Here is a 24,885-nt window from a genome sequence, read left to right on the forward strand (position 1 = left end):
ACCCATATGACATTTTTTTAACCACTCCTGGACCAGGCCTTTTTCTGACACTTGTTGTTTACAAGTTAAAATCAGTTTTTTCTTGCTAGAAAATCACTTACAACCCCCAGACATTTTATATATATATATATATATATATATATATATATATATATTATATTATCTGGTTCTACCCATCAATAGGTCTCATTAGCACGTCTATGGCCATAATCCAACCACTCTCGGCATCTACGGTAGGGTCTCTGCTAAAAAAAATATATACACACACATATATATATATATATATATATATTTTTAGCAGAGGCCCTAGGGAATAAAGTGGAGATGGTTGCAATATTTTTATATTTTTATTTAATATTTTTATGTTATATGCAATATATATATATATATATATATATATATATATATATATATATATATATATATATATATATATATATTGTGTATATATTTTTTTACATATAATATAAAAATATTAAATAAAAATATAGAAATATTGCAACCATCTCCACTTTATTCCCTAGGGTCTCTGCTAAAAAAGATATATATACATATATATGTATATATGTATTTTTTTTTAGCAGAGACCCTAGGGAATAAAGTGGAGATGGTTGCAATATTTTTTATCGCACCGTACCGTAGATGCCGAGAGTGGTTGGATCATGGCCATAGACGTGCTAATGAGACCTATTGATGGGTAGAACCAGATAATCGAACCTACAACTCTTTAACCACTTTAGGGCCTTTTTCTCACACTTCTTGTTTAAATTATTGTTTTTTTGGCTAAAAAATTACTTAGAACCACCAAACATATATATTTTTTTTAGCAGAGACCCTAGAGAATAAAATGGAGATCGTTGCAATATTTTTTATCTCACCGTACTTGCACAGCGGTCTTACAAACGCAATTTCTTTTGGAAAAAAATCACTTTTTTTAATTAAACAATAAGAAAACAATAAAGTTAGCCCAATTTCTTTCTATAATGTGAAAGATAATTTTATGACGAGTAAATAGATACCTAACATGTCATGCTTCAAAATTACGCACGCTCGTGGAATTGCGACAAACATTGGTACGTAAAAATCCCCATAGGCGACATTATAGAAATTTCTGCAGGTTATCAGTTTAGAGTTACAGAGGAGGTCTGGGGCTGGAATTATTACTCTCGCTCTAACGATCGCGGCGATACCTCACATGTGTGGTTTGAACAATGTTTACATACGTGGGTGCGACTTGCGTATGCTTTTTGCGCGTGAGCTAATGGGGAAGGGGCGATTTAATTTTTTTTTTCTATTTATTTTATATTTTATTTTTACAAATTACAGTTTTTTTAAAAAAAAAGATTTTTTGATCACCTTTTGACCATCTTGCCCTTTCTTGACTTCCTGCCTGAAAGGACAGCGGACCGGATGGTTTTCTCCGCTACCGTAAGTGGCAGGAGGGGGGGCACCTCTCCAGCCATCCATAATGGTGATCCCGTGGCGAATCCACCGCTGGGACCACCCTTATGTTAAAGTGGACCGCCCGCAGTTTAAAAAAGTACCGGGGTTATGGCAGCTATCTGCTATCTGCTGCCATAACCCCAGTATATAACGTCAAGTAACATTGCGACGGGCGGTCTGTAAGTTGTTACGTTTGTTTTTTACACAAATAGAGATTTCTTTTGCTGGTATTTAATCACCACTGGGTTTTTTTATTTTTTTGCTAAATTAATAAAAAAAGACTAAACATTTTGAAAAAAAAAAAAAAAAAATTTGGGTTTTCTTTGTTTCTGTTATACAATTTTGCAAATAAATAATCTTTCTTCATAAATTTAGCCAAAATGTATTCTACTGCATTCCTTTGGTAAAAATAACACAACATCAGTGTATATTATTTTTTGGAAAGTTAACCACTTTACCACTAGAGCATTTTGCTGTCTTACGTCTGGGCCACTTTTTGCGATTCGGCGCTGTGCGACTTTAACTGACAACTGCGCGGTCAGGCGACGCCGTACCCAAACGAAATTGACGTCCTTTTTTTCCCACAAACAGAGCTTTCTTTTGGTGGTATTTGATCACCTGTGCGATTTTTACTTTTTGCGCTATAAACAAAAAAAAAGCGTTTATTTTGAAAAAATAACAATATTTTTAACATTTTTTTATATGAAATTCCCCCCAAAAAAGATGTAAAAACCAATTTTTTTTTAAATTTTTGGCCAATTTGTTTTCTGCTACATATGTTTGGTAAAAAAAAATCGCAATAAGCGTATTTTGATTGGTTTGCGCAAAAGTTATTGCGTTTACTAACAAAGGGAAAGATTTCTGTCATTTTTGGTAGGTTTTTTTTAACGCGTAATGGCGGCGATCTGCGATTTTTTTTGCGGGACTGCGACATTGCGGCGGACAGATCGGACCCTTGACTGACATTTTTGACACTTTTGGGGGTACCAGTGACATTACTGCAGTAATCAGTGCTATAAATATGCACTGTTACTGTAAAAATGACACTGGCAGGGAAGGGGTTAATTTTATTGGAGAGGGAGGGGTTAATTTATGCCTGGTGCTTACTGACGTGTGGGGGGGGAGGTGACTGTGTGAGACAGGGACAGATCGGATGTCCAGCTATGCTGTACACTCCGATCTGTCACTCCCTGTCACTGAGGAGATCCGCCCGCTTGTGTTTACACAGGCGGGCGGATCTCCACACTAGATCCCCGACGATCGGGGCAGAGCAGCGGCGATCGCCGCTGCTCCTCCCCTGGCCCGACTCCCGCTGTGAATGAAAACAGCGGGAGCGTGCCTCCGGCGGCGCGAGAGCGCCACCTACAGGGGAGGAGTCTGGCGACGTAGGTCTACGTCGTCAGACGGGATCGTGCCACTTTGCCGCAGTACTATTCCAGTACTCAGTGGTAAAGTGGTTAGAGTCCACAAACTATTGTATATATCTGAAAATTGATCAATCCTGATGTACTGACGGCCAATCGCATTTCTTGAGGCCCGAAAACGCCAGGATAGTACAAATATTCTTCAAGTTATACCTTTTTGGAAGATACAGTCCAAGGTATTTAGTACGTGGCATGGCAAGTTTTTTAAAGTTGTCATTATTTGTCACAATTGTTTGGAAAATGAAAACATTTAATTTTTCTCAATTTTATTTTTACATGCTGTCACCAGTGCAGTACAGCATTAGGGATGATCGAACTTTTTAAATGTTCGGTTCGACCAGAACACCCGAACTTCCCGAAAATTCGGCCCGGATTTCAGAACCCCATTGAAACCAATGGGACCCGAACTTCGGTAATCAAAAAACACAATTTTGAAGCCCTAAAACCCAATAAATGCCCCTAAAAAGTGCCTAGGGTTCTGGGTCATGCCCCAGGGACTATACATCACACAAAAAAAAGTTCTTAATAATTGTCATTTTTGATAGAGGGCCAATTATTGAAAAAAATTATTGAAAAAAAAAAATGAGATTTCTTTGGATTTAGTGTCTGGGGGGTCTGCAGTCCCTCGAAATCCGGGACAGTCCCTCAAAATCAGGGACAGTTGGGAGCTCTGCCTCCATGTTCTGTGCAGTAGATGTACTATGTGCATAGCGATGCTTGTACAGGCTTTTGAAGAATCTGCTGCGCCCAATGGGAAATGTTGTCTGAGTACATGATGATGATGGATGATGTCATGATGCTAAGATTGCATTTTCACGAATCTGACCCTTAGCTGAGTTAATAAAAAAAAAAAAAAAAAAATGCTCTTGTAATCTTAATATCTAATTATAGCTCTTCCTACATCTGTGAATATATTATTAGAGGCATTTTCCGTATGTATCTAAACATTCAGTTCAGACGAAATCCTGGAGTAGTTGAAATAGCTGCCTGGGAAGAAGACATTTAACCCTTTAGTGACTACACAACATTAATACCGGGCATGCATCCTCTGACTTGACAATAACTTCATGACTAAATAGCATATTTAAAAAATAACTTTTTTTATATATATAAGGCTTTTTTTTAGTAAGTTTTTTTATCAGCCTGCTTTTTTATTATACAAATGCACAAAAGGGTAAAGAAAATTATTTCTTTAACTTTTTTATTTTTTAAATTACTTTTTTTTTTAAGTCAGATAATTGTGTCTGACATTTACAGTGTTAAACATATGATACTGCAAATGCCACTGTAGTCTGAAGGTGGCAGTGTTAATTTTCAGAGTTTTAGGCTCCATGCACACTAGCATTTTTTTTAAGCTAAAAAAAATGCTGGATGAAAATTGCTGGTAATACCTTTTTGTGGGAGCGTTTAGGAGCATTTAGTAGCATTTTAGGAGCGTTAGTGTTTTATTAGCATTTTTGAAGTTCCTTTAAAAAAAAAAAGGAAAAGGAAAAAAATAAAGGGAAAAAATGCTATTACTATTTAGCTTCTAGGAGCAATAAAAAAAAAAAAAAAAAAGGTTATTGCTAAACTTCTAATAGTTTCTCCAAAACCTCGTCATCTATGAATAATATTTAAAGAGTTAATAAACCCACAGCAGTAAAATCAGTCTTTATATGCAGTAAAACATGCTTGTTATACATACTGTGGTCCCCAAGGGGTTAATCCTCTACAATGTGTAAAAAGGCTGTTTGATCCTGTCTTCTCTGATCCTCCCCTTCTTCCACTGTCCCCAATCCATCTCCTGATAGTACAGAGCCTTGGAGGCACTCTGCACATGCTCAGTTTGGTGTGTATTGCGAGAGAGACTTTTTTGTTTTTTTTTTTTCTGGGAGGATGCATGTGTTCAGCTTTTTCTGGGAGGATGCATGTGTTCAGCTTTTTCTGGGAGGATGCATGTGTTCAGCAGTCTGTCCAGACAGAGGGTCAGGGGTCCTGCAGCCTCATAGGACAGTCAGAAGAGAATGAAAACTCCTCCTACAAGCTTTAACCAGACACTGATAGAAGTCACAAGACTTCTAAGCCATAACTGTGCAGCGGTCAGATGCATGTGCAATGCGTGCATACAAGCACTGCTAGTGTTATATTGGCAGTGTTTGTATGCACACTCAGACTCAGTGCATATGTGCATATGAACAACTGGTCTCTCCCAGGTCCCACATACTAGTGGCACATATGCACATGCAACAAAGTTTGAAAGGTGGTCAAGTAAAAGAGGGGCAGGGGGAGGCGTTTATTCAGCAGTATAGTTCCGCTTTAGTAGGCTGCAGGTGGGGAGGGGTTAAATAAAAATTGCATTTTGAAAGACTAAAGGGCCATACACACTATAAGATTTTCTGAAGACTTTTTCCTTTAGACTTACCAAAACCATATAATATGAGGTCAAACCTAAACACTTTCAATTTGTATGCAATCTGGCAGGCCCTTGCACTACATAGAAAAGGTAAATCTGAAGGAAAAAGTCTTCAGAAAATCTTATAGTGTGTATGGCCCATTAGAGTTAGACACAGATCTACAATCAGGATAGAGTGGCTTGTGTGAGTCTTTGAGGTGGATCTTCTGCCGGTTATGTTGGGGCCCTTTTTAGACGTTGGTGCACAGAGAAATTAGGGTATGGGAGTTGCAGCAATGTATCTAAAAGGTTGACCTTAGTGAAGGAGAGGACTCTTTAGGTACGGGTGAATACTTAGGAGGCAGACCCAGTCGCAGCAGCAGCCTAGTGCTGAGGTCTGCACAGTTGCAGTAGTTAGATGTAATGATATGCACAGTTGCAGCACTCTAGAACTCAGATGACATAACTTGGCTGCATTGGGCCTTGTCTAGAATAGTATGAGAAGTTCACGCAACAGCAGGTGTAGGGTCTATGTTTACAGGTTATGTAGCAGATGGGTGCAGCTTAACAGTGTGTCTATGACCCTCTCACCACTTCCTTTCCCTATAGTTCTCTGATGGCGGCTGGTTGGATAAAAAAAGGGGGGGGGGCCTTCTTTTAGGGTTGCCACATTTTCTTCAAGCTAAACCTGAACACTTTAGCGGTGGACAGCAATTTCTTTTTCTTTTTTTTTTTAAGGGGGAACACTGTGGACTCTGATGTAAGGAGTTTCCTGCTCACCAAAGACCCCATTTACATCAGAGTTCCCAGCATCCCCCCTTAAATCACGTTTCCCAAAGGCCCCCTTACATCAAAGTCCACAGAGCACCCCTTATGCGTGAGTCCCCCTTACCCTAGTGTACTCACTCGCTTTGAGGCAGAAGAGAGAAGGGAGGAAGGGGAGAGACTTCACTCACCTGAGGATGGAGGCTCAGGCTTCGCCACCTTCTATACACAATGTATCTTCCGGCTGCTGGGCTTCAAATTTCCGCCCACACATCCCTTTTCTGAGGCAGAGCATGCCGGGGATGGGCGTATTGGCGGGCAGACACTAGGGGGTAGGGCAGAAGGAGAAGCAGATCATGCCCTCTCTCCTCTCCCATTTGTGGGGGGGGGGGGTAGTGTGCTGGTTCTGGGCAGTGTGAGAGAGTGTGCCACAGACACTCAGCTTAGTAAACTGTGGCCAGCCTTCCAGACGGTAGTGATTAGGGTGTGCCCAGGCACATCCAGCCCATGTGCACGCCTATGCACTCGTGGTTGTGTTACTCGGTTACTTGGTGAGCCACAGTCCAGTCCATCTGAATTACGTGTCCTGGTTTCCGGTGGTCTGAAACCCGGACATATGATTCAAAATCTGGACTGCCCGGGTTTATCCCAGACGGGTGGCAGCCCTGCCTCCTTTCCTGCTTGCCAAAAGAAAAATGAGAGTGAACACCTTAGAGCAGAGGTGTCAAACTCAATTTAATCGCGGGCCGCATCAGCATTATGATTGCCCTCAAAAGGGCCAGTTGTATGTGTAAGACTGGATGTCAAGAGCATCCCCTACTCTTACATAAGACGTCAAGAGCCTCTCCACCATCAGAAGTTGAGTCCCTCATCCTCCCTTACATCACAGTGCACCTCTCTTACCTTGTGGTGCTGCTGGGAAGAAGCTGGAGGCATTGCTGGAAAGCAGAAAGTATAAGGTCTGGAGGAGGACTGGAGCTCTCCTGAAGCTACAGGAGAGGTGTGAGGGCCACATAAAATGGCCTGGAGGGCCGGATTCGGCCCGCGGGCCTTGTGTTTGACACCTGTGCCTTAGAGGCTCCGAGTCCTCAGTGGGTCTAGGCAACGATAACTTGAATCACCAGCAAGTGTGATTTTACACCCAGCGAGGCCAGGAGGAGGAGGCCGCAGGGCACCCTACATGGCTTAGGCACGTTCTACAGAGCTTGGGAGGCCATTGAGTCACTCATCACATAGCTAGTCAGCTTGGGTGCATGAAGAAGTCCCTCAACCCTAAAGATGGGGTACTTGGCTCAGTCATTTTTTTTATCAAGCCCCATGTTGGGGTTTCATGGCATTTCTATGTACTTGTTCCAGACTTTCATTATCTACATCTGGTGAACGGCCTCAAGACCCCTGGAAGATCCATCATCATTAGAGCAGCTATCCTTCACACATTATATTCTCCCAGACCGGCCTCATTAATGAAAGAGTAGGAAACATTTTAGTGTAAGAAGGAACTGCGGGTCAAAAAGTGACATCTAATAATGTGGCAGGGTGTGTGCAAGAAGTGACTTTTCCAGGCAGAGCCGAGCCAGGAGCAAGACTAACGGTTTGGCATGAGGAACAAAAGCACTCAGTATATTTAGTGATGCAAGTTTTAAAGTAGATGTAAATCCTAACTGAATGGCACTTAGTTTGCTAAAGCACGGTGTATCCAGGGATATGCAAACTGTGGCCCTCCAGCTGTTGCAAAACTACGAGTCCCTACATGCCTCTGCCTCTGGGTGTTATGCTTGTGGCTGTCAAGAGTCTTGCTATGCCTCATGGGACTTGTAGTTCTGCAACCGCTGGAGGGCCACAGTTTGCATATCCCTGGTGTATCCTAAACAATTGGCATTTTGTGAATAAAAAAGTGTTTTCACCTTTTTTTGTTGCCTCTCAGTGCTGGTGATCCCCTGGATCCTATTTGAAGCCACTTCCTGCCCGCATACACTCCAGGGATGGCTGCACAGCATTTCTCAGGGTGGGGTTGGGCTTCCTGTTGATGACAACAGTGGACCATACTCTAGAACAGTGTTTCTCAACTCCGGTCCTCAGTACCCACTAACAGGCCAGGTTTTCAAGAAAATTGAAATACATCACAGGTGATATAATTTGCTGCTCAGTGATTGTAGTACTCTAGTCTGCATCTCCCCAAGGTAATACCTAAAATCTGGCCTGTTAGTGTCCCCTGAGGACCGGAGTTGAGAAACACTGCTCCAGAACAGTGGTTGTCACTTTCTTGATATAGGGGGCCTCAAGTGTGGCCCCCCTATCATCACATAAAATTCAGTAAATATTCAGTGTCAGAGACAGCAGACACAAACAGGATATAGTCAGTGACTGCAGATATGATGCAAGAGATAGTCAGAGACTGCAGACATGATAGAGGAGATGGTCAGAGACTGCAGACATGATAGAGGAGATGGTCAGAGACTGCAGACATGATAGAGGAGATGGTCAGAGACTGCAGAAATGATACAAGAGATGGTCAGAGACTGAGAACGTGATACAGGAAATGGTCAGAGACTGCAGAAATGATACAAGAGATGGTCAGAGACTGAGAATGTGATACAGGAGATGGTCAGAGACTGCAGACATGATAAAAGAGATGGTCAGAGACTGCAGGCACAATACAGGAGATGATCAGACTACAGACATGATACAGGAGATGGTCAGAAACTGCAGAAATGATACAAGAGATGGTCAGAGACTGAGAACGTGATACAGGGGATGGTCAGAGACTGCAGGCACAATACAGGAGATGGTCAGACTACAGACATGATACAGGAGATGGTCAGAGACTTCAGACAGGATACAAGAGATGGTCAGAGACTACAGACATGATACAGGAGATGGTAAGAGACTGCAGTCATAATACAGGAGATGGTCAGAGACTGCAGACACGATACAAGAGATGGTCAGAGACTGCAGACATGATACAAGAGATGGTCAGAGACTGCAGACAGGATACAAGAGATGGTCAGAGACTACAGACATGATACAGGAGATGGTAAGAGACTGCAGACATGATACAGGAGATGGTCAGAGACTGCAGATATGATACAGGAGATGGTCAGAGACTGCAGACTTGATACAGGAGATGGTCAGAGACTGCAGGCATGATACGGGAGATGGTCAGAGACTGCGGACATGATACAGGAGATGGTCAGAGACTGCAGACATGATACAGGAGATAGTCAGAGACTGCAGACATAATACAGGTCAGAAGATGGTCAGAGACTGTAACCAAAGTCTACCCCAGGTTACCCCAGCCTGTCGGAGTGAAGCCAGAAACATTGCTACTTCGGGTGGATATACACTATTATAAGAACAGATGAAAAAAGAAGTTGAAGATATTTTCGGTTCTCCTGGAGAATGCCTTGCGCAGAATATCTAAGGACACATTCCTCACAGCGAGATTAATTTGGAATATTCCCAACCTAAATAACGGGGGGTCTTTGAATAACTGTACTCTCTCCAGTGTAAACAAGCAGGGGATATCCTCTCACATCAAAGTTCAGCCTTCTATTTTATGTTATATCAGTGATGAGTTTTCTGTAACGGGTGTTGATTTCCCAGGACTATTGTGAATTTTTTTTTTTTTCTACAGCTGAGAATAGGTTGCCAAAACTTTTATAGCTCTTTGGAAAACCGAAGAAAATACTTGAATAGGCGTTAAAATGTCACAACCACAGAAGGTTAGATAAACAGTGTCACTCTCCAGGAAAATGGGCGGTTGGTCCTTAGTTATGGGTCAACCGCAAAAACATTGATCGGTAATTCATGCTAAAAAGGTTTAGTGAAAGACGAAGTGACATTTCGTCTGTGAAATGAGAACAAAGTTTGGTCTTTATTTTATTCTTTTATGCTTACCAGTAGACCACCTACGCCTGTTGAGGAGGTCAATACCATGGAATAATATTCTATGGCGGATCTTTTTGAGATGTTAACTTTAAAGCTGAACTCCAGGCATATATAGAAGACACAGATTTTTGTGGCTCTGTATCATTAATGCCTTACTGAACCCCCCCCCCCCCCCACACACACACACACCTAAGGGCCCAAATGAACCCTCCCTTCTACCGTCCCTTAGTCCCTTCTTTTTCCCTGAGGGCCCAAATCAATGCTCTCCCCTACCACTCTTCAGTCTTCCCCCTCCTTATTGAGGTCCTGACTCAATGCTCCAACCTACCACTCCTCAGCCCATCCCTCTTCCTCTGTGGGCCCTACTCATTGCTCAAAACTAAAAAAAAAGACTTAAGCTTTATATATATATACACACTATATTTTAACAAAAGTATTGGGACGCCTGCCTTTACACACCCATGAACTTTAATGGCGTCCCAGTCTTAGTCCGTAGGGTTCAATATTGAGTTGACCCACCCTTTGCAGCTATAACAGCTTCAACTCTTCTGGGAAGGCCGTCCACAAGGTTTAGGAGTGTGTCTATGGGAATGTTTGACCATTCTTCCAGAAGCGCATTTGTGAGGTCAGGTAACTAATGTGGACGAGAAGGCCTAGATCGCAGTCTGAACTCTAAATCATCCCAAAGGTGTTCTATGGGGTTGGGGTCAGGACTCTGTGCAGGCCAGTCAAGTTTCTCCACCCCAAACTTGCTCATCGATGTCTTTATGAACCTTAATTTGGGCACTGGTGTGCAGTCATGTTGGAACAGGAAGGGGACATCCCCAAACTGTTCCCACAGTTGGGAACATGAAATTGTCCAAAATGTCTTGGTATGCTGATGCCTTAAGTGTTCTCTTCACTGGAGCTAAGGGGCCAAGCCCAACCACTGGAAAACATTCCCTCTCCACCAAGTGATTTGGACCAGTGCACAAAGCAACATCCATAAAGACATGGATGAGTGAGTTTGGGGTGGAGGAACTGACTGGCCTGCACAGAGTCCTGACCTCAACCCGATATAACAGCTTTGGGATGAATTAGAGCGGAGACTGCAAGCCAGGCCTTCTCATCCAACACCAATGCCTGACCTCACAAAGGCGCTTCTGGAAGAATGGTCAAACATTCCCATAGACACACTCCTAAACCTTGTGGACAGCTTTCCCAGAAGAGTTACATAGTAACATAGTTAGTGAGGTTGAAAAAAGACACCAGTCCATCCAGTTCAACCTATGATGTGAGTGTGTGTTTGCTGCTAACCGTACATTGTATACCCCTGTATGTTGTACATTGTATACCCCTGTATGTTGTGGTCTTTAAGGTGCCCATCTAATAGTTTTTTGAAACTATCAATGCTCCCTGCTGATACCACTGCTTGTGGAAGAGAATTCCACATCCTTACTGCTCTTACAGTGAAGATAGTTACATAGTTAGTGAGGAGTTGAAGCAGTTATAGCTGCAAAGGGTGGCCAACTCAATTTTGAACCCTACGGACTAAGACTGGGATGCCATTAAAGTTCATGTGTGTGTAAAGGCCGGCGTCCCAATACTTTTGGTAATATAGTGTATATGTATATTTATGTATCTATGGACAGACTGATTGCACACAAGTTGATCAATCAACTTGGGTTCAACCATCCTACTGGACTTTTCACATGATTATTGCCAGGGGCTATAGCCGCTAGCAATAATCATTGTGTTCTCCCGGCAGGCATGGTTACCCACACCCCTCCCCTGCTGGGAGAACACAATAGCTCCGCAGGAAGGATTCCCCCACAACACTAACTGTGTTGTGGGGGAATCGAGCGATTTTGGGGTAACACAAATTTGCAGCATCTATGGCTGGGTTTAGTTTGTCTGAAGTTCAGCTTTAAGCTATCATAATGGACTTTCTGGAATAGATGAATGAAGTTTAATAGCCAAGTCCAATGCAATTTAATTCATTCATTTTTGTTTTTTCGTTTTCTTTCTAGGTTATAAATGAATAGCCCTTATGCCCAACATGAGCTGGAGTTTTTTAACCCGTCTTCTAGAAGAAATTCACAATCACTCCACCTTCGTGGGGAAGGTCTGGCTCTCAGTCCTAATCATCTTCCGAATAGTCTTAACAGCCGTCGGCGGAGAGTCGATTTACTCCGATGAACAAAGTAAATTTACCTGTAACACAAAGCAGCCGGGCTGCGACAACGTCTGCTATGACTCCTTTGCGCCGCTGTCACACGTGAGGTTCTGGGTCTTCCAGATCATCATGATATCCGCTCCATCGGTCATGTACCTCGGCTACGCCATCCACAAGATCGCCCGGGCTGCCGAGAACGACAGACGGACACATATACAAAAGAAGAAGAAAAAGTCTTATTCGAGATGGCGGACGGGTGAAAATGTTGAAGATCCTGAGGATGATGAGGAGGAGCCCATGATCTATGAGACTCCAACAGTACCAGAAAAGGTGGAAAACAAAGACAAAGAAAACAAAAAACATGATGGAAGAACACGTATTAAAGAAGAGGGACTGATGAAAATTTACGTCTTTCAGCTTTTGTCAAGGGCTGTTTTTGAAGTTGCCTTTTTGATAGGTCAATATTACTTGTATGGCTTCCAAGTGTTGCCTAACTTCCAGTGCAATACTAACCCGTGTCCACACACGGTAGACTGTTTTGTGTCTAGACCAACAGAGAAGACGGTATTTTTGCTGATTATGTATGTTGTGAGCTTCCTCTGCCTGTTGCTCAATATCTGTGAGATGTTTCACCTCGGAATTGGGACCCTGAGGGACATAATTCGCAACAAGAGGATGAATGCCACCAGGCAGCCACCCTACAATTATTCATACCCAAAAAATATCACTTGCCCTCCAGAATACAATATGGTGGTGAAGTCAGACAAGTCTACCAAAGTCCCCAACAGTGTCATGGCCCATGAACAAAACTTGGCCAACGTTGCCCAAGAACAGAATTGCACAAGCCCCGATGACAACGTTCCATCAGACCTCACCGCCTTACATAAACATTTGAGGGTTGCCCAAGAACAGTTAGACATTGCATTCCAGACCTATAACTCTCAGGTCAATGGCCAGACATCAAGGACCAGTAGTCCTGCTTCTGGGGGGACGGTGGTGGAGCAAAATCGGGTAAACACTGCACATGAAAAGCAAGGAGCGAAGCCCAAGTCTGGCTCAGATAAAGGCAGTACCAGCAGCAAAGATGGAAAAACTTCCGTATGGATCTAATCTGAAATTTAACAGGAAAAAAAAAATGTAAAATCCACTGGAATTCCGAGTTTTTGTTAACATGCTAGTAATGGTTCTGCAGTTCAGGAACGAAGCACAATTTTAAATAATATACTAAATACCAATTTTATACTTTTTTCTCTACTTTTTTTTTTCTAACCAAATACCAAGTATATGGCTTTATACATTCATATCTACTTACATGTTTCTAATTGGAGAAACGGAGTAATACTCGATACTTTCAGGACTTACCACCATGAAGGGCTACAAACAATCTCTTTGAGGGCCTCTCCCTTTATTTCTACTCTATAGAACAATTAATTCCTGAATAACTCCTTGGCGGGACCCCTGGTTCTGTAGACTGAAAAGTCAGCTGGAATATTTGCTTTGCACAAAATAACTAATGGGATACAGACTGGGAAATGAGAATTTGTTCTGTAACTGAAACTTTTTTTGTTGAATTTGTAAGATATTGTTTTTATATAAAAAAAAAGAACGTGGCTCAAACCGTGTCTTTGTACTTGTTGCTTTTGTGAATCCCCCCACACACACACACACACACACACCTGTACTCTATCAGTGTCCACTATCAAGTGGATATAGGAGGAGTCGCTTGTAGTGCATTAGCACATCTTTCCCAGCAAGGAGTGTTGTCTCCAAGGGTTAGAGAGGCTGGATTCACCCCTTTTCTATGGATAGTGTAGGACCCACTGATAATGGGGTACTTTGACGTAGTGGTGGGCTTGAGCACGATATGGCCATATGGTGGGACTGAATCCCCATTTTTATTTATGGATTGTCTCTATATTTGATAGTCATTTCTTTTGCATGTGTGCGCTATTCTTTTTTAATAACTATTGGTATTTGGAATGGGAAACATGAAAGAGAAAGAGAGGTCTTTGATCAAATAATATATAAAGATTTCCTTAACTTCCTTCACAACAAGAAGTGAGAGGATATCTCTTTAAAGAGAGATGATATTCCCTCTTAGACAGTTGCCTGAGCAACTGACCTGAGCCCTGGACCTTTCCCACTGATCCTTTACAGAGTTCCCCCTTAAATCAGAGTCCACAGAGTTCCCACTTACATCAGAGTCCACAGAGTTCCCCCTTACATCAGAGTCCACAGAGTTCCCCCTTACATCAGAGTCCACAGAGTTCCCCCTTAAATTAGTGTCTCCCCTTACAGAAGGTTAGATAAACAGTGTCACCCTCTCCAGGGAAATGGGCTGTTGGTCCTTAGATTTGGGTCAACATCAACAACATTGATCTGTAATTCACGCTAAAAAGGTTTAGTTAATTTTCAGAGTGAGATTATGTCTGTGTAATAGGAACAAAGTCTGGTCTTTATTTTAACCTTACCAGTAGACCACATATGCCTGTTGAAAAGACCAATATATCCCATGGAAAAATATTCTATGGTGGATTTGTTTTGAGATGGTAACTTTAAAGATGAACTCCAGGCATATATAGAAGACACTAATTTATGCAGCTCTGTATCAATAATGCCTAACTTAACCTTCCCCACTTAAGGGCCCAAGTTAACCCTCCATCCTACCTTCTCTTATTCTCTTCCCCCTGAGAGCCCAAATTCACGCTCTCCCCAACTACCCTTCAGTCTTTCCACCTCCCCTTGAGGGCCCAACTTAATGCTCCTACCTACTGCCCCTTAGTCCTTTCCGCTACACACTGAGTGCCCAACTCAATGCTCCCCCTACCACCCTTCAGTGTTTCCCTCTCCTCCTTGAGGGCCTGCCTCAATGCTCCTACCTACCACCCCTCAGCCATTCCCCCTACGCCCTTAGGGCCAAACTCAGTGGTCCCCCCACCACCCTTCATTCTTTCCCCCTTCTTCTTGAGGGCTTAAATATGTACTCCTACCTACCGCCCTTCAGTCCTTCCCCCTACACCCTAAGGGCCCAACTCAGTGCTCCCCCCCCCCACCACCCTTCAATCTTACCCCCTCCTCCTTGAGGGCCCAACTCAATGCTCCTACCTTCCCCCTACACTCCAGTACATTAAGGTAAAGGGGTTTACCGATGTAAGAAGGGAGTGAGGATACTAGTATAAAGGGGGAACCCTTAGATCAGTGCCCCCCTTACATCAGTAACCCCCCCCCCCCCCCCCCGGAGTGACTGACTACCCCATAGACTCTGTGTGGCTTGGAGCTGTCACAAACTGACCTCCTTTAAATGTTTTGGTCGTTCTCTCCCCCCACACCCCCTCCTTGCAGTCACTTTCAAATTCACCTGAAGAGCATCCCAAGCACAGTGCAGCCCAGCTGAGACAGAGCTGAGATCAGCCGATTTCTAATCAGCCGGCTCCAGAACAGAGCATGCGCAGTTCTGGAGCTGGCTGTTTAACAACCAGCTAAGCTCAGCTCAACTTGTCTTGGCTCAGCTGGGGGTTCGTCCTCTGGTCAGGTGAGATATTTTATAGCGATTGCAAGGGGGGGGGGAGGCTTGGGGCAACCTTTGCGACCCTGGTAGTTTGCCACTGATACTGTTACTTTTGAACCAGTTTACAGAATCACAGATATAAGATCAAATAAAAATATCAGAGTATGAAGCAACAAGTTGAAGCAATCAAATGTAACATACATGAAGAAAAGACCATGACTATGCAGCTCGACCAGTAAAAATGTCATCAGTATGTGTCATCATCGTCAACAAGAATAACAGCAAGTAGGACACTACGTTTTCATTATGTCAAGGAACAAGGAAAGCTACAGGAGAATAAGGTTAGAGGGGAGATAAGAGGGAAGAAGGACAATAATAAGAAGAGGGGGATAGAAGAAGAAAAAAGTTTTTTTATAGCTGTCTGGCCATCAATGTAAGGAGCGTTCATTCTCATGACCATTAATGTAAGGAACATTCTTCCTACAATGTATTACCAGCAATGTAAGGAGCATTCTTCCCACTGACCACCAATGAAGGGAGCATTCTTCCCACTGACCACCAATGTAAAGGGGCATTCTTCCCACTGACCACCAATGTAAGGGGCATTCTTCCCACTGACCACCAATGTAAGGGACATTCTTCCCACTGACCACCAATGTAAGGGGTATTCTTCCCACTGATCACCAATGTAAGGGACATTCTTCCCACTGACCACCAATGTAAGGAACATTCTTCCCACTGATCACCAATGTAGGGAGCATTCTTCCCACTGACCACCAATGTAAGGTGCATTCTTCCCACTGACCACCAATGTAAGGAGCATTCTTCCCACTGACCACCAATGTAGGGAGCATTCTTCCCACTGACCACCAATGTAAGGAGCATTCTTCCCACTGATCACCAATGTAGGGAGCATTCTTCCCACTGACCACCAATGTAGGGAGCATTCTTCCCACTGACCACCAATGTAGGGAGCATTCTTCCCACTGACCACCAATGTAAGGAGCATTCTTTCCACTGACCACCAATGTAAGGAGCATTCTTCCCACTGATCACCAATGTAAGGAGCATTCTTCCCCTGACCACCAATGTAGGGAGCATTCTTCCCACTGACCACCAATGTAGGGAGCATTCTTCCCACTGACCACCAATGTCAGGAGCATTCTCCCCCTTAACTATCCCATTAATGTACCATGAGTTGTAGATATAATAAATATACGTAGGGGTCCCCTAAGACCAGTAAGTTATTACAAGGGTTCCTTATGTTTAAAAGATTGAGAAGGGCAGAGCTGGAGGCTCCACTAGACCCAGTGTACACATAATAGTGTTTAGGGAAGGGTGGTCAAGGTGGAGATGATGTCCACAATTGCAGACAAGAATGTCTGGATTTTAGAGCATCCCTAAAATATATGTATAATGTCCTGAAAGCATTGTCAGATATGAGGGGGCACAGATAGGTAGACTTTCGTCAGCCTGGATAGTGTTAGGTAGACTATGTATGTGCAGATATTAGATGTAGAAACAATTCCAACGTATCATCCCAGTCATCATCATTCAGGGAGCATTACCTGCCATTTAAGTAATGGTTGTATGTAGACAATGGAAGTCATATACTGTATAATCTGGTATCAGTTCAGAACTTGACCTTTCAGAAGGTGGGTGCTTTTGGTGACAACCATGGGTGGCCCCGTATATCATCCAGAGGAGATGATACACAGGGGCCAGTAGAGTCACCAGTACTCCAGGAAAAGTTCCTTTCGCCATATTATTTTGAAGAAATCATCACATGAAATAGTAAGCCAACGTTTCAGGTCTGTGTAGGGTTCCTTCAATAGTACAGTGATGTTCTGTTATTGCATTGAGTAAAGGACTCTGCAAGGTCCTGAAACATTGGCTAAAGCCCCGTACACACGCTTCGATAGTTGGCCGTGAATTTTCGGCCAACGTCCGATCGGCGGATTTTTGGCTTGTTAGTATGAAGCTTTCGACAACCGACTCCGACTTTTCGGCCGAATAAAATCTGGTGTGCAGGCTATAACATTTTTGTTGGCCGTCAACACAACAGCCGATTTTCCATCAGTCAGTACAGATTTCGGCAGACAAAAATCTGATGAGCAAGACTGGGCATGGTCAGAGATGAAAAAACACGGAAATTAAACCATCACATGACATCACTTCTGAAGTAGATTTTTTGTTGGCCGAGAAAATTCGTGTGCAGTCTAGGCACATTCCAACCAACAAAACACAACTTGGACAAAAGACGGCCGATCGGTCGGCCGATAATCGTTGCGTGTGTACGAGGCATAAGTATATCATGTGATGATTCCTTCATTATAAAGTGATGAAGAACACTTCTGAAGTTCTGGTGACTATATATTTCTTCAGTGTGATGTAGATGGTATGAAAAAAAGGCCATCTGCTTTAAACTGGAACAACCGACCCTTTAACACCACCTGTCACCCTCAAACAGACCTTTTATTATCTCTACCCTTATTATTCACCCCTTTGGCCATGTTACTCAAACAATACCCGGACTTCCAGGCCCCATGGGATTGAACAGATGGTTTCACAAACCTTCAAACCTATCATTCTGTTCTTGGACAATCAGTATCTGGCTTGACCCATTCCAGAGAGATTAAATTCATGTGAGCGAGGATATAAATATTGGAGGATTTTCCTACATACATTAGAAGTGAGGAAGCCACTTGGGTGAGTTGTGAAACATTTTCAAATTCAGAGCAAGTCCAGCTGACTGTGACTAGCTGCTACTAGTCCAATGGTGGCCGTACGCGACTTCTATAAACAAGCTCTTTCTTTTTCAGTTGTTGTCTTCTAATACAAATATTCAATCTATATTTGACAACCCAATTGATCGATATGCCATACACAGAGAATTGGATTTCGATTGATAGTTAAGATTCAATCATAACTTATGATCATAGGTTATTGATCACTTCTTTGTTTCCACCATATAATCTCACGATCTAAATTAAATTATGATTGGATTTCTGAACAAAGTTTATGCTGCTAATCGAGACAATATGTTCAATAAAATTCTGTCCTGGCCAATCAACCAGACCAAATCCAAATCAATTGGAAAGGAGGTTTTGGCTAATTTGTAGATTCTATCGTTTTGATCGGAAAATACCTTCCAAATACGTATGGCCACCATTAACAGGCAACCCAAGTTCCCCTTAGATTTAGATTGGCTAATGTTGCACGTTGCCAGACCGGATCTGTTTGTGCTACAGACACTGCAATTCCTCTATATACACACACAGATAACCTTACCAAATTTATGGTCATCCATCATGGTCATGACATTTATGGTCATGGTCATGGTCATAATAGTCATTGATAATGGTCATAATCATGGTCATGTTCATAATGGTCATTCTTATCATGGTCATAATCATGTTCATCCATCATGGTCATGCTCTTAATGGTCATCCATTATGGTCATGGTCATAATTATGGTCATTGTTATCATAGGCATCATCATGGTCATGGTCATAATGGTCATCATCATGGTCATCATGATCATTCATCATGTTCATAATCATAGTCATGGTCATAATGGTCATCATCATGGTCATCATGATCATCCATCATGGTTATCATGGTCATAATAATAGTCATGGTCATGCTCATATTGGTCATCCATAATGGCCATGGTCATCACGGTCATTATCATGGTCATCCAGCATGGTCAGTGTCATAGTCATAATAATGGTCATCCATCATGGTCAGGGTCATCATCATGGTCATGGACATAATGATCATACATCAGTATCATGGTGATGTTCCTAATGGTCATTCATTATGGTCATGGTCATAATCAAGGTCATTGTTATCATGCTCATCATCATGGTAAGGGTCATAATGGTCATCCATCATGGTCATCAATCATGGTCTTGCTCATAATGGTCATCCATAATGGTCATAGTCTTGGTCAAAATAATGGTCATCCATCATGATCATGGTCATCATCATGGTCGTGGACAAAATGGTCATCCATCATGGTCTTGCTCATAATGGTCGTCCATCATGGCTATGGTCTTCATGGCCATAATCATGCTCATCCATCATCGTCATTTTAATGGTCATATTAATGGTAATCATCATAATGGTCATCCATCATGCTCATGGTCATTCATCATGGTCATGGTCATCCATCATGATCATAGTCATCCATTCCTATGTATAGATATATTGATATAACCTACATCAATGGAGGACAGGGACAGACAACTCATTCAAGGAACCAGAGAACAGGCTATAAGGAAGAGTTACGGGACCCAGAGGAAAAAAATGATCTAATTTAATAAACTCAGTGAAATAAAAACTGTTTGAATTGTCACTGCATAGCATTTTGATTTTTTTCTTCTATTTTCCAATTAAAATGATAAGGTGATGGTTTGAGGCCATCATTGTTCATAATGGTCATTCTTATCACGAACATTCTTATCATGGTCATAATCATGTTCATCCATCATGGTCATGCTCGTAATGGTCATCCATTATGGTCATGGTCATAATCATGGTCATTGTTATCATGGGCATCATCATGGTCATTGTCATAATGGTCATCCATCATGGTCATAATCATAGTCATGCTCATATTGGTCATCCATAATGGCCATGGTCATCATGATCATGGTCATCCAGCATGGTCAGTGTCATAGTCATAATAATGGTCATCATCATGGTCATGGACATAATGATCATACATCATTATCATAATCATGGTCATGTTCCTAATGGTCATCCATTATGGTCATAATCATGGTCATTGTTATCATGGTCATCATCATGGTAAGGGTCATAATGGTCATTCATCATGGTCATGGTCATCATGGTCATCAATCATGGTCTTGCTCATAATGGTCATAGTCTTGGTCAAAATAATGGTCATCCATCATGATCATGGTCATCATCATGGTCATGGACAAAATGGTCATCCATCATGGTCTTGATCATAATGGTTATCCCTCATGGCCATGGTCATCATGGTCATAATCATGCTCATCCATCATCGTCATTTTAATGCTCATATTAATGGTAATCATCATAATGGTCATCCATCATGCTCATGGTCATTCATCATGCTCATGGTCATCCATCATGCTCATGGTCATTCATCATGCTCATGGTCATTCATCATGGTCATAATCATAGTCATCCATTCCTATGTATAGATATATTGATATAACCCACATCAATGGAGGACAGGGAGAGACAACTCATTCAAGGAACCAGAGAACAGACTATAAGGAAGAGTTACGGGACCCAGAGGAAAAAAATGATCTAATTATCTAATTTAATAAACTCCGTGAAATAAAAACTGTTTGAATTGTCACTGCATAGCATTTTGATTTTTTTTCTTCTATTCTCCAATTGAAATTATAAGGTGATGGTTTGAGGCCTCGTACATCGGTGCCTGGAGCCTTACAAAGTAAATTTCAGGTATAATTCCCCATTCGGGCTCACAGGTGCTTTGTACCGCTTCCCATAGAAATGAATGGCTGAATGCGGATATACGCCAGTACATGCATAGACATACGCATGGATACAGACATAAGACCTTGCATGCATGTTTAGACAAGTACCTGTGTATACCCAGAACAGATACCGAGAATTACACCCGACATACAGGAAAGAGAAATGATATTGTGCAGAATTCATACATACAGAATAAGGACAGATACTGAGAATTACACCCGGCATACAGGACAGGAGAAGTGGTACTGTGCAGAGTCCAAACATGCAGAATAGTAACAGATACCGAGAATTACACCCGGCATACAGGACAAGAGAAGTGGTACTGTGCAGAGTCCAAACATACAGAATAAGAACAGATACCGAGAATAACACCCGGCATACAGGACAAGAGAAGTGGTACTGTGCAGAGTCCAAACATACAGCATAAGAACAGATACCGAGAATTACACCCAGCATACAGGACAAGAGAAGTAGTACTGTGCAGAGTCCAAACATACAGAATAAGAACAGATACCGAGAATTACACCCAGCATACAGGACAAGAGAAGTGGTACTGTGCAGAGTCCATACATACAGAATAAGAACAGATACCGAGAATAACACCCGGCATACAGGACAAGAGAAGTGGTACTGTGCAGAGTCCAAACATACAGAATAAGAACAGATACTGAGAATTACACCCGGCATACAGGACAAGAGAAGTGGTACTGTGCAGAGTCCATACATTCAGAATAAGAACAGATACTGAGAATTACACCCAGCATACAGGACAAGAGAAGTAGTACTGTGCAGAGTCCATACATACAGAATAAGAACAGATACTGAGAATTACACCCAGCATACAGGACAAGAGAAGTGGTACTGTGCAGAGTCCATACATACAGAATAGAAGTAGTACTGTTCTACTCTGATTGCTGTGCAGTACCTTACATATTACACTCCCATCCCCCCTGAATGTTGTGCTATACCTTATATACCTCACACTGCTAATCATCACAGTATTCTTATACAGACAATATTCTTACATCTTGTACTCTCACATACTCCTCTGTTGAATATATATTTATATTCCATGCTGCTTGATGCAATACAATTTTATGGAAGTTTGCGCCCCCTTTAAGACTGTACATACAGGGCCGGGCTGAGGCAGAAGAGGCATCTGCCTTGGGCACCATGCTGGAGGGGGAACAGCTAGGGTGGGAGTCTCCCCTGCTTCTTCATCGCCTAGCAGTGTGCTACACTGTGCAGGTCTGAGCTGATATCCCAGTCCTGAAAATTACACTGGGAGATCACAGCTTTCCCCTGAGTAACCGGTGGGATCCGCTTTATCATCAGCGTGAGAGTCTCCCCGCTCTGTACTCCGAGCTCCGTGTGTTCCTGATCCCCCGATCACAGCACTGGGCTGACAATGCTGCGGTCAGCTGTGCCTCCTGTGCTCCTTCATCCAGAGAGGGCTTTAATACAGGTGGTGTGTTACTGGCCAGATCAACAGGTGAAAAAAAAAGAAAAAGAAAACTAATGCAGCCACCACATCTAATTGGTTTGCTGCAATTTATGACATTTAAGGTTTTGGGTTGAATGCCGCCTCAATGTGGATCTCTCTCTCTGACAAACACAGCGGGATTGTTTTGGCGCGCTGTATACAGCAGCGGGGGATGGGATACGCTCTGACTCACCCGCACCTTTTACATCATTCTCTTCATTATTTATACAAAGTGGAATTCCAGTCAAAAAGAAAAAATAAATAAATCAGCGTTCGGCGGTGGCTTCCCTAGCAGAGCGTTCCTTTTCATGCTGCGTGTGCGCTCTGTGCTTGTTACTTCTCTGTGTGACGCTCTGTGCAGGTTCAGTTTTCGATTTCTTTGGGATTTATACACTAAGAGCCCATTCGCATTAGCGCGACTTGTCAGCCTGACAAGTAGCGGTCGGTCGCGGTCCATTGATTAGCACAGGACCCGTTCTAATAGGAGTGACACAAGTCGCTCTGACTTAGAAAAAGGGTCCTGTACTACTTTGGGGCGACCTCGAAGCGACTTGCATTGACTTCCATTATGTGAAGTCTCTGCAAGTCGCGCCGAAGTCGCGGTGCATAGCGGTGCACGCGACTTCACAGGTCGCCCCCCAAAGTCGTGTCGCCTCAATGTGAATGGGCTCTTATTTTTGCATTTTTAGTTCCTGTACCTTTAAAACAGAAGGCATTAGCCCCCATTCACACTAGCGCGACTTGTCAGGCGACTTGGTCGCCTGACAAGTCGCGGTGGGTCGCTCGCCATTGATTAGCACAGGACCCGTTCTAATAGGAGCGACACAAGTCGCTCAGACTTAGAAAAAGGGTCCTGTACTACTTCGGGGCGACCTGGAGGCGACTTGCATTGACTTTAATGATATGAAGTCCATGCAAGTCGCGCCGAGGTCGCGGTGCACACTGTGCACCGCGACTTCACAGGTCGCCCCACCATGTCGTGTCGCCCCTGTCTGAACGGGGTCTTAACCACTTGCCTACCAAGGTACGTTTATAAACAGCGTGCTAAACAAGTGAGTGGTTAACCTCTTCACCCCCAGATGATTTACCCCCCTTCATGATAAGGCTATTTTTTTTGCAATACGGCACTACGTTACTTTTAGGCTCCGTTCACATGTAGGCGTTTTGGGGCGTTTTTGGGGAGTTTTTCTGCTCTAGGATCAGCTCTCGAAACGCCCAACAAGACAAATCCTATTAATTTCAATGGCCCCTGTTCACATCTGGGCGTTTTGACGCTGTGAGCAAAACGCCCAACGCTCAAAAAAGTAAATGAGCTTCTTTTTGGGCAGATTATAGGCGTTTTCCATTGGTCTCTATTCAATCTAAAAATGCCTGCACAAAAAAACGCCTGTAAATCGCGGTAAAAAAACACGCGAAAACGCTACGCTCAGGTGTGAATGTAGCCTAACGGACAATTGCGCGGTCGTGCGACGCTGTACCCAAATAAAATTGATGCCCTTTTTTTTCCACAAATTGAGCTTTCTTTTGGTGGTATTTGATCACCTGTGCGATTTTTATTTTTTGCGCTATAAACAAAATAGAGGGACAATTAAAAAAAAAAAAACATTTTTTTACTTTCTGCTATAAAACAGGTAATAAAAAATATAAAAAATCTAATTTTTTCATCAGTTTAGGCCAATTTGTATTCTGCTACATATTTTTGGTCAAAAAAAATCGCAATAAATGTATATTGATTGGTTTGCGCAAAAGTTATTGTGTCTACAAACTATGGAATATTTTTATGGAATTTTTATTTATTTATTTTTTTACTAGTAATTGCAGCGATCTGCAATTTTTATTGGGACTGCGACATTGCGGCAGACAGATCGGACCCCTAACTGACATTTTTTACACTTTTTGGGGGCCAGTGACACCAGCGTCTACAAACTATGGGATATATTTATGGAATTTTTTTTTTTTTTTTACTAGTAATGGCGGCGATCAGCGACATTGCAGCAGACAAATCGGACTCCTAACTGACACTTCTGACAAATTTGGGAACCAGTGACACGAATACAGTGATCAGTGCTAGAAAAAAAAAATGCACTGTCACTGTACTTATGACACTGGCAGGGAAGGGGTTAACATCAGGGGTGATCAAAGGGTTAAGTGTGTCCCTAGGACTGCAACATTGCGGCAGACAGATCGGACCCCTAACTGACATTTTTGACACTTTTGGGGGGACCAGGGACATTACTACAGTAATCAGTGCTAAAAATAAGCACTGTTACTGTAATAATGACACTGGAAGGAAAGGGGTTAACACCAGGGGCGATCAAAGGGTTAAGTGTAAGCCTAGGGCAGTGT

The 24,885-nt window shown here is 42.6% G+C and overlaps 1 protein-coding gene across 3 annotated transcripts in view; it reads left to right on the forward strand.

The window, feature by feature from the left end:
- Positions 1-13,663, forward strand: part of GJC2 (gap junction protein gamma 2) — a 127,781-nt gene extending 114,118 nt beyond the window's left edge. For all 3 annotated transcript variants that reach the window (XM_082257712.1, XM_082257713.1, XM_082257714.1), the window contains one exon: positions 11,901-13,663. In XM_082257712.1, coding sequence (XP_082113838.1) covers positions 11,921-13,156 — 1,236 coding nt within the window. In that variant the 5' untranslated portion in view covers positions 11,901-11,920 and the 3' untranslated portion in view covers positions 13,157-13,663. The remainder of the gene's footprint in view (positions 1-11,900) is intronic.
- The last annotated feature ends 11,222 nt before the right edge of the window (positions 13,664-24,885 follow it).

Source organism: Pelophylax lessonae, assembly GCF_965119305.1.
Source record: "Pelophylax lessonae genome assembly, chromosome: 5".
Taxonomy (NCBI): domain Eukaryota; kingdom Metazoa; phylum Chordata; class Amphibia; order Anura; family Ranidae; genus Pelophylax; species Pelophylax lessonae.